At 36.8% G+C, this 13,249-nt stretch overlaps 2 protein-coding genes and 1 long non-coding RNA gene across 4 annotated transcripts; 2 read left to right on the plus strand and 1 right to left on the minus strand.

Annotated features, from left to right (window-relative positions):
* Positions 1-453: 453 nt before the first annotated feature.
* LOC135163643 (septin-1) lies at positions 454-4,618 on the plus strand. Its single transcript, XM_064123243.1, has 4 exons — positions 454-666; positions 1,404-2,221; positions 2,638-2,742; positions 2,814-4,618. Exons 1-4 carry the CDS (start codon positions 643-645, stop codon positions 2,941-2,943), a joined length of 1,077 nt encoding a protein of 358 aa, XP_063979313.1. The 5' UTR covers positions 454-642; the 3' UTR covers positions 2,944-4,618.
* On the minus strand, positions 4,199-5,663 carry LOC135163649 (mitochondrial import inner membrane translocase subunit Tim22). Of its 2 annotated transcripts, XM_064123253.1 has the most exons (4): positions 5,414-5,663; positions 4,676-4,860; positions 4,476-4,548; positions 4,199-4,398 (listed from the first exon to the last, which is right to left on the minus strand). In XM_064123253.1, the coding sequence occupies exons 1-4, from the start codon at positions 5,661-5,663 to the stop codon at positions 4,319-4,321; spliced, it is 588 nt and encodes a 195-aa protein (XP_063979323.1). In that variant the 3' UTR covers positions 4,199-4,318. The 2 variants fall into 2 exon arrangements, with proteins under 2 accessions (XP_063979323.1, XP_063979322.1); XM_064123252.1 differs by having other exon boundaries at positions 4,199-4,548.
* A 110-nt stretch (positions 5,664-5,773) lies between these two features.
* LOC135163650 (uncharacterized) lies at positions 5,774-11,149 on the plus strand. The gene is made up of 3 exons (XR_010299162.1): positions 5,774-5,936; positions 10,080-10,178; positions 10,660-11,149. It is a non-coding gene; the product is annotated as an uncharacterized LOC135163650 (long non-coding RNA).
* The last annotated feature ends 2,100 nt before the right edge of the window (positions 11,150-13,249 follow it).

The following is a 13,249-nucleotide window of genomic DNA, read 5'->3' on the forward strand; positions in this document are numbered from 1 at the left end:
CTTATTGTTCGGTTATTGACCACCTATATGAAGGCAATTTAAATAAATAATTTTTACCGCAAGAGATCAATTAAAAAAAAAGCAAAAAAAAATTTAGAAACTATTTATTCCTAATTTTTCGAGTAAACAAAAAACTGACAAAAGTTATACTGAGATTTATTGCATGACAATGAGAAGCTTATTTCTCGTATTCGTCATTCGTTAAAATGCCCCGAGTGACTCTAATCGTTTTAATTGAAGAGTGTGGGTTTCAATGAGTCCGAGTGCCATAATTTCGTGATTCTCTCATTTTTTGCCACGCCTTTAGTACTTCCCCTCCAAGTTTGCGACTTCCTGTGCATTTCATTCCGTTTGTTACTGGACAGCTCACCGGATTGGTCGAGCCGGCGAGGGCCAACCTATAAGACAGGAGGATCCAAGAGAAAGCTGCGCCGACTGTACCAAAAAATGTCTCATCGAAATAACTGTTTCAATCACAATTGGCGTTGTTTCGTGTGTATGTGTACCTGTTACTCTGACAGGCAACGGCGTCCAGTAGTTCCCTAATTGTTTTAACATCCCTTAGTCAATAAATATCCCCATATTATCAATTATTATCAGTCTCCAATAGTGTCGTTAATTGTATTTTTGTGGGTCTCGAAGATGTCTAGTGAGAGTGTGAAAACGGTAAGGATTGAGCCCTAAAAGCAATAATTGCAAAACTGAAGGTTATGCCCTGTAGTTTTGCCCTTAATTACCATTGAACCCCATTTTCGTCAATGCATCATATGAAAATTAATTAGCTAACCAATAAAAAACGAAAATATCTTGACAAAGTCATTGACACTGCATTCAACTCAGGAATGAGTCACTTCGAGAAATTAAGTTGAAGGATTTCATTCATTTTTCAGGAATTTTGCAATACAAAATGTACCAGAAATTTTTCTACAAAATTGCTTATTATCGAGATAATTTCGTTTTAGGAGAAATTCATTAATTCTTGTTTAATTTGGCTCTAAGTGGAATGCCTGTGATAAAAATTGCTGAGAAAGCATTCTCGTTACTGATGCAATTTCCAAAAAATATACCTTTCGACATTTTTCACTTGAATGCACTCTAGGACATTTCCATAGGAAGGAACATATTTTGTGAAAAAGTTTAATTATGGGGTGTTAATTTTCCCCGCAAATAATTTAATCTATTTATTTATTCGCAAATAACGACTGCGAAAAAATAATTCAATGGAAAATGTTATTCAAGTGCCCCTGAATATTCATAATTTTTAATTAATGATGCCTTCAATTTCATCGACACATTTAACAATGAAAGATGACTGTTAGAAAATCCTTGAATATTCATGAATGCTTTGTCATCTTCAAGTTCTTCTGATTGTAACTTCATCCGAATTCCATCCCTGTTTTCAGTTTTCTAGTCTAGAAACCGCGGGATACGTCGGTTTCGCCAATCTTCCGAACCAGGTCCACAGAAAGTCTGTGAAAAAGGGATTCGAATTCACTCTGATGGTGGTTGGTGAGTCAGGTCTGGGTAAATCAACTCTGGTGAACAGCCTCTTCCTCACTGATCTCTACCCCGAGAGGATGATACCAGACGCCGTTGAGAAGACGAAGCAAACAGTCAAGCTGGATGCATCAACCGTGGAGATAGAAGAGAGAGGTGTCAAGCTTCGATTGACAGTTGTGGACACGCCGGGTTACGGTGATGCCATCGACAACACCGACTGCTTCAAGGCAATATTCCAATACATTGACGATCAATTCGAGCGATTTCTGAGGGATGAGAGTGGATTGAATCGAAGAAATATTGTTGACAACAGGATACACTGTTGCTTCTACTTCATCTCTCCATTTGGTCATGGACTTAAGCCGTTGGACATTGAATTTATGAAGCAGCTCCACAATAAAGTGAATATCGTGCCAGTTATTGCCAAGGCTGATGTCCTTACCAAGAAGGAAGTACTACGTCTGAAGAAACGAGTCATGGAGGAGATTGAGGAGCATGGAATTAAAATTTATTCACTGCCTGATTGCGACAGCGATGAAGACGAGGATTACAAGGAACAAGTGAGACAGCTGAAGGAGGCAATGCCATTTGCTGTCTGTGGGGCTAATACTCTGCTGGAAGTCAAGGGGAGGAAAGTTAGGGGGAGATTGTATCCGTGGGGTGTGGTAGAGGTGGAGAATCCTGATCATTGTGATTTTATCAAGCTCAGAACTATGCTTATGTGAGTTGTCCTGAACTTATCGAGTTCACATTCAGATTCTTTCTCATTATTAATTTATTTCCATTTTATTTTTCATTAAATTCGTCTCAAAAATCTTATGACTGAACATCGCTAGATGAATTATATGTCTGTGATGTAATGAATAATTGAATGAGGGCTTTTTCGGTCTTGAGGATGTGGTTCTGGCGATGTTTAAAAAAATATTGTCATTGATTGATTTATTTATTTTGATTTATTTATTTATTTAGACTAGTCAATTTTAATAATAATTGGTGAACTTGCTATCTAGTTTATCAATTTTTTTTGTAAGGTAGCATAAAGAAAACAATTTAATTAAAATTATTTCGTAAATCTGTCAACTGTGGAATTTTAAAGATAAATTTCAAATAAATCATTTATTTTTATTATTTTTCTAGTGCTCACATGCAGGACCTACAAGAAGTAACTCAGGAAGTCCATTACGAGAATTATCGAAGTGAAAGATTGGCTAAAGGAGCACCAGCACCACCGAGAAGACAAACGTAAGGAAATCCCCCGCCTTTTTTTTAATTGCCTCCTGAAAAGAATCTAATTTCATTTTTCTCCATCTCAGGGTAATTGAGCCAGAAAAACCAGCAGGATCCGAAATAGATCGTAAGCTACAAGAGAAAGACGCTGAAATTCGTCGTATGCAGGAGATGCTAGCAGCAGTGCAGGCCCAGATTCAGCATCAGCACGTGTAAGCCTTAACAAATTGAGGACTGAAATGTTTCTTCTTGTCAGGTGCCAAAAGAGAGTAATAATCAGCCAACTGAGAGTAGGAATATTCAGAGAGAAAGGCGTAACGGCATCAAGGCTCTTCGTCGTGCATAATTTATAAAAACCATCGAGACCGTTACACAATTCTACGTATCAATCTATCAAAGCAAAACTCGATATATTTTTTGGTAATACGATATTTTTCAACGTCAAATAAGTGAGTGAGTCATATTATCCTTTCTGAAATTACGATATCATTATTGCCATTTACAGAGCCTGAAAAGTGCCTTGCAGTCCTCATACTTTTTTTCTCGCTGAGAGAAATGTCATTTCTTCAATGACAGAATTTCTCATTGGCTCTATATTTGTACATAATAATAATGATACTGCTGTGCACTCTGCAACACTGTTAGAAAATAATTGAAATTTCATGGAGTATTTATTTCCAACATAGAGAGCAACATTTAAAGGGGAAAAAATTGTAAAATTTTAGATTTCATTGAAATTGCGATGAAATTTCAGTCTCAGTGTGCGCATTTCCCACCAAATAACTATGACTTAATTAATCTAGATTAATGAGCATTTAATCGAATTCTCAGTTGAATTCCCCGAATTTTCAATGACGAAATTCCTTGAAATTTCAATGTAACTGAATATCTTCAATTCGACCAGAAATTTCCATCAAAAATCACTATCGGTGTACATGGTTCCTCTTTTAGTCTCACTCACAACTGATTAGATTTTAAGATTAACGTTGAAAGCCTAAATGAGTGAATATCGTGTCTGATATTTTTGTGCAATTTTTTATACGTCAGCAGCACTTTTTTCTCCAATATTTTTCATTTCAAGTATCAACCTCATAAAGTGGTGAAACGTGATGTTTAATTTCGATGAATTCGATTACGTTTAAAGTAAAAATAATCGAATTCTTGCACTTCTCGATTTTTCTCATCTGTATTAATTATTTACTTGATTCAAGGGCTTAAAATTCTGTAATTGTAAATCATTTTGTTTTAGCAAAAATCTTCCTTTTACTGTGATAAGGAACCATAAGAAAATGATGAATATTCCCATGCATTCTTCCACCTCTAATTTACTCGATAATTATAGATACAAAGTATTTTTACCAAAATTTTTTACATTTTTTTATTGTACTTTTCGTAAAGTAAAAAAAAAACTCATCTGGAAGTGTGATCTATGGTGATGATGAAAATGCAGGCGTAATGATTGATCCAAGTATTTTGTCACTAAGTTTAAGGTTTATTTCAGTACTTATGCAAGATTTTCCAACCCACGTGCAAAACGTGCACAATTTAATTATAATAATTTCATTTACATGATTATGTACAACGGTCTGGCTTATTTGTGCATGTAGTAGTCAATAGCAGTTGAGAAAGCTGCAAAGCCAGCAGCACCGATTATACCCGCCTTGACACCGGCTGAAATAAATTATTGAGGAAATTGATTTGAATTTTACAATATTTATAAGATCTCATTTGAGACGTCAAAGACTTACCCCTGAGACCAATGAGACCTCCAGTTAGGCCACCAGCGTACGTACCATTCTTCCAATCGGTTTTTCCACGGTACTGAAATGTTTCAATCATTTATTAACATGTATACAACGAACTGATGAATAAACCTTTACAGATAAATAAATGTCGTCGTTGTCGTGGGTATTTCTTTGGAGTGTAATTCGTTAAATACGAAACTTACAGATTCTATACAACATTCAACAGCAGAAAATACACATCCTATGGCTGCGAAATTCTTAGCATATCCGATAGTCGTTGTCTTCATTTCCCTGAAGATTTCACGTGCTGATTGTTGTTTTTCTACAGCAGCAACATTAGGATTGACACTAGAACTGAATAAACCTATTGCAGCACCCAGTCCAAAACCTGAAAGAGAAAACGGAAGTGCTCAGACTGGAGTGGAGGTATTTTGAGGCACTCGTAATGATGAAAGTGTCCAGAATGTTTCTGCCCTAATCAACACCTACTCAACGTCTCTAAAAATGTTGGTGGCTCATTCAAGTAATAAACAAAAGAGATTATTTTGTGGGACAAAATAATCTCTTAGGGATAACTATAAGTGTTGTTCCACAACACTTATAGTTTTCCCTTTGAATTAAAATTCGACGAACAGTAATTAACAACTAAAAAATAATTCTTTAAGCATTGCTAATCATTATTATTTTGATATTTTGTCTTTTGAATTTATCATTTGGGTTATGGCCATTGGTTTGAACAAAAGTCGAAACAAGAGATTCAAAGCGTCTGAAGCTTTTATTTATTAAAAATATTTGAAATTAAATTTTTTGAAACGGAGAAAGGACTGTGATAAACAAGTTTAGTAGTTTAGTATTTTACGTGGGGAAGTCTTCTTTGGTGCGGAAAAATTACTGAGTCGTTCACATTTTTTTATAAATTTTTGTATTGTTTTTTAACTCACCTAGAACACAGCTCATGATACTCTTGAAAACGCAGCTCTCCATAGCCGCCTCGATGGCCTTCTCTTCATTAGTTTTTATGTGAACTGGCACGACTCCTCGAGGAATTACAATATTATCCCGAAATCTCTGCTGATTCCCTATGAGATAGACGGCAACCTGGTCCCAGACCGGATCCTGGAGGAAGGTCCTCTTGTCTTTTTCCTCGACCACCCGGGGTTTCGCCAGTTTTGGGGGGTCGAATGTCAGCATTTTTGATGGGAGTTTTCTCAGTCGGGCGTCAATCAGTCAACCAACAGTCGCTCCGAACATTTTATTGCTCTTGAGGATATTCTCAGCGCAGATGGCTGGGAAAGCACGGGTTTGTCTCTAAAAAAAATAATTCAAATAAATATTATAAATATTTGATTGAATGTATGTTATGAGGAATCGATTAATGTCAGTGTTTTATGAGGATTCAATTAATGTCAGTGAAAAAAGCCAAAGTGAATGATCAAAAGCAAAAAGAAGATGAGTGACTGAAAGGTAAGTGAAGTGTAAATGAATAGATAAATTGATAAATTGATGATTAATAGTGTCCGCATCAACTTTAATCAATTAATGAAATTAGAGACTTACAGAGGTTCAGGCAGAAGAAATATACATATTTTTTAATATTGAGAGAAAAAGAGTATTAAAAAGGGATAAGTAATAGATACATAATGTAAAAACTCACTCAGGTAAGGTAGTTGAGGTTAGACCTGTGACCAAGACCTTTCAATGATTTTTGGAACATCTGATAAGTGTCTTGGACTTGTATAATTTATTTGCGATTGGATTAAACAATTAAGTTCGGTGATTGATGTTAATTCCGCTTGTACTTTCGTTAGAAAATCACTTTAAACTATTCCCAGGGCCCACGGGGCAGCAGTTTACCAGATCCTGCGGGTAAATCTGTCGGCTACAGTAGATTACAAAATTATTAACCGCCGAGGGTTGGATACCACAGTCGATAAGTGCGCCTGATGGTTGCTGCAACGTCAATTAGTTACGACCTTATCGAGAGATGTTAATAACGAGTTGCATTTTTCAAAAAATTGAATTCTTTATGTTTAAGGCCTTCAAAAATCCATTGAATGTTTATTCAAGACTGCAAGTACTCTGAATATTTTACAAAATCGATTTTTTTATCGACTGAGATATCGTACACTCAAAACCAATTAAGTAAGTGACAAATTTAATTTAATATTTAATATTCAATATTTTATGTCATTACATACGATTAAAATTATAAATCATCATATCGATGCGTTTTCATGTCGATCTAAAAGCAATCGATAACTCGCAGTTCGAGATTTCATCCTCTTTTAATTGTATTTCCATAATTTTCAGTGTCTGAAAGTGACATAGAAATATTACTACTGAAAGTTTTAATTGGGCCCGTCATTTTCGATTGATCGATTCCAGATGTTATAGCTCTTTTACCTCAGGAATCTGCCTCTATATATCGATATCGACTAGCAATAGAAGACGTACCCACTGCTCTACGTCTCTACGTTTCTACGTCAGCACATTAAATCAGATATGACGTGCACATAGATCGATTATTTTCCTAAATCGATTAAAAATAATCGATTCTCCCAACTAGAACTTCGATATTTCTCGTCTGGTAATACAGACTCATCCCTCATTCCCCGTTCAATCAGTCACTTCTCCAATCCTTCCAATAATGACAAACTCCGTACTTCTCACCCCATCGAAAAATCCAGAAAAAGAATACTGATTCATCGTTTCACTCCCCCCACCCCCCCATTGATCCCTTGTGGCTATCGTTTCGCCCATGAGTCACGGGATTTTACGCGCTCTGTTACCCCTCTCAGTTGTGTACAATCGATCCATCGTACGAATGAATGGTATACATAGGTCTTCCAACTTATCGTTGATATTTTTCCATTGTCCACATATCAAGGATTTATTTATTTATTTATTTTTTTTTTCACAGCTGAACAGACCTCCCTCACAAATCCACACATTTATTTGCCTTAAGCGCTACACGAAACGATTTTCACAAATGATCTCGTAGTGATCACGTGAATATTTCCCCTGAATGTTGGAGAGTACCCTCTACACGAGGATTAGAGTTATCGTTGAAGGCAGGTGAGGAGAGCTCGTGACAAAAGTACTCACTCGAGTACAGTTGTAAAGGGTGCTCTACGGGGAAAATAAGGGTGTGGGGTGCAAGTGCAGGGAGGGTGGCGCAGAAGGGGGGGGGGGGTCGTGGGGTGGCGGGTAAGGGTAAGGGGAGTATTGTGGGTTTTGTGGAAATAGAATGAAAACGAAAGAAAGGGAAATGGAAGAGGAGAGCATTGGCCCTTGGAGCACATGCCTGAGGGCCTGTGGAGACCCTCTCGTGGGAAATCATAAATGCGTTGAGCCTCGTGGAAACTCGGTGAGGATGGACGACTTCCGTCAACAAATTCTCGTTGTGTACTGAGGGAACATTTCAGTGGAATGAAGTCCGAAAATCAGTTGACCCGGAGTCGTTTAACGTAATGAATGCTGTCATTCTGATTTATCATGAGTGATTTTCATGTGTTCAATACGTCAGATAAATCGCTGTCATTAATTCATCGTCGTTTTTTTTTTCCATGAAAATGTGTGGTCGTCAGTATTTTTTTGTTTAAGGATTCGATGGCGTCGTTAGGGAGAATAAAAAAAAATAATATCTTGATAGTTTTTTGTGAATATGTCATTGGACGGATTAGAGTACGTTCTGTATGAGGAAGATTCTGATATTGATAATTTTAGAATTTGTTCTACGTTATCGACTGTCGGCAATGTAGGAAAAATTGTGAAATTACCGACGTTTCTTTAATGCATCTGTGTAAGCACAAGCATAGAAATTAAGTTTATACTCCTAGGGAGTGAAAACGGCGATCGAACCGAACGAATTGAGGTTAGAATCGTAGTTTTCAGTCCTAGAGACATAAATCATCGTATACTGTACAGTAGGAAAAGTATTTGGTGGCTCATTCAGGGAGATAATAGACTAATCACTACAAATACGCGATAATTTTGTGCCGCCATATTTTCTTATTCGAGAGGAGGTATTCAAATATGGCGCGAATGTAATGAAAAAATACATTCGAATTTTTTAAAAGCACAAATAGGTTTCTAAGATGCGTTTGAAAATAACCTGGACAACATCATCACTTACATGTTTACATAATATATACATAATACAGATAAAGTTTTAAAATTTAAGCTGAACGACCCGTTTTTACCCCTAACGACAGATAAAAAATTAGAAGAAAATTGAAATTTCAAAGGCCCATGACTTGTTGGGTAATTATGCCCCACTAACAATTATCTGTCTGTCCCAAAATTATTTGTACGCCTGACTAAATAGTTGAAAATTTGTTAACCGCGATAATTTTTCAGATCAAAGTTATAGGGCTATAAAAAACAAAATCGTATTGACATTTACGCTCTACGAGCGTAAGTTCAGTTTGTTCAGAGGACATCAACAATTTAGAAAAAATTATGGGTTCCATGGAAAAAAAAAACTTACACTCGTAACGTGGAAACATAAACATTTATGGAACATACTCGAACTTAACTACTGTTTACATAGTTATTCCACCATATAACACTATCAACTTAAGCTACGTCTTCTATTTACATTACACTAATAAAAAATTTGTTCATGCTACCCAATGAATTCTATTAATTAAAAAAATTGTTTATCATTCAGCACACGACCCCCACAATCGCTACTCAACTCTCCCTGAAAATTCAGGTTTTTGTCACCAGTAAATTTATTTACAATCTTATTAATCCAACGAACTCTATTTATTTCGTCCTACAACAACCCCAATAAAAACCCTCATCGCTGTCGCTCGTTACAAACATAATTGCCCACTGACAACTGTGCCATACCCGACATATTTAATCACATCAACAAACTACTCTACCCCATATCATCATCAAAAACACTACAATTGATCCTCTTGAACTGCCCCGCCCTGAAAAAACAAAAAAAAAATATTCTCCACCTCTCAATGTCCACACAGAAGTCACCCATATCATCAGCTGATTGAATGTCGCTGAACATCACACAGTTCAATAATCCCCATAAATGATGACCGTGTCTATAACCTACAGCCGGCGTTATTCCTCACGGGGGTTAACGTTCTGACTTACGTCGTTGGCATTATCGCTGACGTGTTTGCATATATATGAGTTGTAATGCCAATGTAATGCATAAAGTCCCCCATATCCTCCTCTTCCTCTCCCCCTCCCCCTCCCCTTCCCACTACCACGAGTGGAAGGAAGTTTGAGGCCATGGATACTCGTGGATGAGGTGTGTTGGAAGGACGTGGTTGCCGGTATGACTCCCTCGACGGGTTACTCACCGCGTCGGGCGACGCTCCATCGATCGAACGGGCTTGGAGAGTCGCGCCGTCCGGCTGCCGCGGCCACCCTCCACCCACTCAATGTATTATCCACCGGTGGAACAGAGGGGGGATGGAGAGGGAACGTGGGGACAGAGGGTGAATGTTGAAACAGACAAAGAGATTCTTGCGTCTCGTTAATACAATGACGCGAGGATGGTTGCTACGGATGGTGGAGATTTAAGGGTAGAATGGAATATTTATGTTTGTTTTAATGGAAAATTTTTTGGTTTAGATTCACCACCTGTGGAGTTGGGAATTGAGGAAGGGAAGAAGAGGTAGCGGATAGTTATTGCTGGGGAAAAAATTCGGGGATGAAATTTTCTGGAATTTCGTAAGTAAAAAAAATTTGGAGAAATTTTTTGCTGGATTATTATTGGGAAATTTTGAAGTGGTAAAGTAAATTTTTTTGATCGTTATTTTTTTCTGGTATTCTTTCAGGGATGGGAAGGGTCTGTGGGGGAGGGCACCCGCAAGGTACCGGGTTCGAATCCCGGTCTGGACTATCCATTTTTTTTTGGAAAATCTTCTGGGAAAATGATAGGGAGAAGGATCCGAGTTTTCTTTCTAATTAAGTTTAAATCTTATTTAAAAAGAAAAATGTTGGATTGTTCCCATATTATGATTATGGATTTTTTTTTTGAACTATTCTTTGATTAGGGAATTTTGCCGCCGGGAGATATTTTTTTTTGCGAATTCTTCGTCGGTGAAAGTTTTATCTGGACAATTTTTTCCAGAAAGATCATTCCTAGAACCGAAATTACACTCACACGTCAAAAGCGAATGTAATCGATTATTCTGTAATTGTTCCGCAGTTCCAACAGTCTTGGCTTCACTAGACCAATGAAACAACTCTAGAAATGAAAAAAAAAATGATTGATAGTGTCCGATCAAACACCGGGTGTCACCACTGTTGGGTCATAAAATTGATTAAAAAATGGATTCTGCAGCTTTACCGGCATTCACTGGAGGCAGAGGGATTGCATCGACCTCGTCGAACCAGGTGGAACATTGAGAAGACCCATTTACCGACCGATAGACATCCCCCGTCAACGATTGGTATGAAGTGATGGGACCAGCGTCACTTCTACTGCTGTCCCTTCGCCAAATGCAACAGGCTATTTTATGCATCCGTTTGAGGGATATTCACGTTGACAAACCGAGAGAAAAAACCACCGCAAATATTTCATTGATCTAAAAACTCCGATGGTTAACACCGGTAATTGCAAAAAGTCGATGTCAGTTTCAAAAATTCGTGATAAAAGTGTTTCTCTCATCCGGGCGTTCCATCAACTCGATGAAACCATTTTTCTGATATTTTTCATTGGGGGGTGGGTGGGGGATGAAACGGACGGGTGGAATACGTCGAATTAAAGCAGTTCGACCTTCATGGCTCGACTGATGCTGCAATCTGACCGAAAAAACAAACAGAATTTATTTTTTAATTAACTTTTTCACTCGCAAATTCTATGAAACTGTATTACTGTAAATTAAAAATGTGGAAAAAATATAACAAAATATTTTCTTATCCATTTTGCATCGGAATGGAAATATTGTAATCGTCATTTTTTTGGATTTGATGTTGATTGAAAATGCTGAGACACGTGAACAACTTTCACGTGTGGTTATTTATCCGGAAATTTCGTTAATGTTACTAACGGTAGAAGTTAAATTAGGGAAAAATATAATACTAAAAATAATGTGATCAGCCAATTTATATCGCGCTTCAACAGCTCGTCAGTAGCCGGCTAATTCCCGGGAAAAAATTAATGAACATTTATTAATCCCGGGGAGCTCCACTAGACCGTCTGAATTCGATATTCAGTTGATACCCAATGAACCAGAATCAGATTTCATGAAATTAACGAAGTAAGTTTCACCGAGTGTATCGTCAAACTCCAATGAACAAATACGGGGATTGCAGTGTTCGAAAACTAAGCCCCCTCTAATCGGATTATCTGGGGACAATTGCGCTGATATGTACATATACATATAGCGTTTGTTCCCAAGCGATACCCCCTGAGTGCACTCTCAATCGTTATCTATAAACACAAGGGTAAAAAAAAAATCGGAAAATATGTTGGGAGATATTTTGAGGCTCTATGAGCCTCTCCCGTGGCTGATTCATCATAGTATATTCAGTTGGAAATTTTTAATTGGGAAAGTGCTTTCATTCATTCCTCGGCGTTTTGCAATTCTGCATGAATTTCACGGAAAATGAGAATTCTCAATGGTCACTGCAGTATTTTTTTTTTATGTTGAAAAATGATTTTCTTTTATCGAAACCAGAGGCCAGTTTGACCTGGGATTTTTCAATGTAAAATGAAGAGAACATATTTGGTTGTCTGATCAGTACATGGAGAAGAAAAATGGATAAAAAAGGACAAATTGTAATAGTAATTGTAATAGTTTATTTAGCGAAACAATATTTAAACAAAAGTAATTCGTCTTGAAATGAATGTTACTATCAAATATTTTAAATTTTTAAATTAATTTACACTCATTTTTATTTTAGAGGGATTTTAGATGTTTTTTCGAATTCATTTTTATTAACTTAATTAAGAAATTTATTATTTAAAAAATATACTACTCGAGCTATTGTAATTTTTTAAGTCGTTAGGATGTGGACTTGAAGATATTTTTTATGTACTAAACTTATTTTTATCTCATTTATTATATTTTTTATAGCAAAAAAATCACAAAATAATCGTTATCTCCCTTATACTCAGAGTGATTATTTAAAAAAAAAATCATTCCCTGTCAAACATAATTTTAAAACCGAATATTAATGATTTCTCATTGAATTTTTTCTCACCCAAATCAATCAACAAATTCGTTAGTTAAGAAATAGTATTAAAAATATATGATTTAATGGTTCCATAGAAATTACCAAAAAACTTTATTAAACGATTTTTTTTAGCATCCACGTTTATTTATGACATTAAACTCGGCCCGACCCGACAGTTTTTGTCCCATTGAAAGTAGTTACGACCGCATTATGGTCAGACGGGAACGCATGAAATACCTCAAGATCCACTGCCGCGAATTCCGCCGTAAATCATCTGTTTTGAAGTTTCGTTGCGGCACGCAAAATTACAAGGCAGCACCGGATCGCATACATTGTGACATAGAATGCGATATTAGCATTTGCCCTAATACAGAATTTTTATGGTTTTAATTTCAATAATTTCTAACAGTGAGGCCATTCCATTCCCCTCGCAATCAGACGTCAGAACACAGTTCGACACCCTTGAAATACCCGTTACTTTATGCCACCAAACTGACCTTTTCCTTCGGTCTTACCTCCGTTATGAAGTAGTTATAGTCGCGCTACGGTCAGCCGGTGACGACTGGGAAAAAAATCAACATTCGCCTACACAATACCACATTAAATCAGGGGTGTGG

This window comes from Diachasmimorpha longicaudata, chromosome 6 (genome assembly GCF_034640455.1).
Source record: "Diachasmimorpha longicaudata isolate KC_UGA_2023 chromosome 6, iyDiaLong2, whole genome shotgun sequence".
Lineage (NCBI taxonomy): Eukaryota > Metazoa > Arthropoda > Insecta > Hymenoptera > Braconidae > Diachasmimorpha > Diachasmimorpha longicaudata.

Bases quoted from the DNA above. Each gene is read 5' to 3' on its own strand.
- LOC135163643 (XM_064123243.1), top strand. From the start codon at position 643: ATGTCTAGTGAGAGTGTGAAAACG. The intron at 667-1,403 runs GTAAGGATTGAG...CCCTGTTTTCAG, and splicing joins CTAGTGAGAGTGTGAAAACG to TTTTCTAGTCTAGAAACCGC. The intron at 2,743-2,813 runs GTAAGGAAATCC...TCTCCATCTCAG, and splicing joins GCACCACCGAGAAGACAAAC to GGTAATTGAGCCAGAAAAAC.
- LOC135163649 (XM_064123252.1), bottom strand. From the start codon at position 5,663: ATGCTGACATTCGACCCCCCAAAACTGGCGAAACCCCGGGTGGTCGAG. The intron at 4,861-5,413 runs GTGAGTTAAAAA...TTTCTCTTTCAG, and splicing joins TATCATGAGCTGTGTTCTAG to GTTTTGGACTGGGTGCTGCA. The intron at 4,549-4,675 runs GTAAGTTTCGTA...GAAACATTTCAG, and splicing joins TTGAATGTTGTATAGAATCT to TACCGTGGAAAAACCGATTG.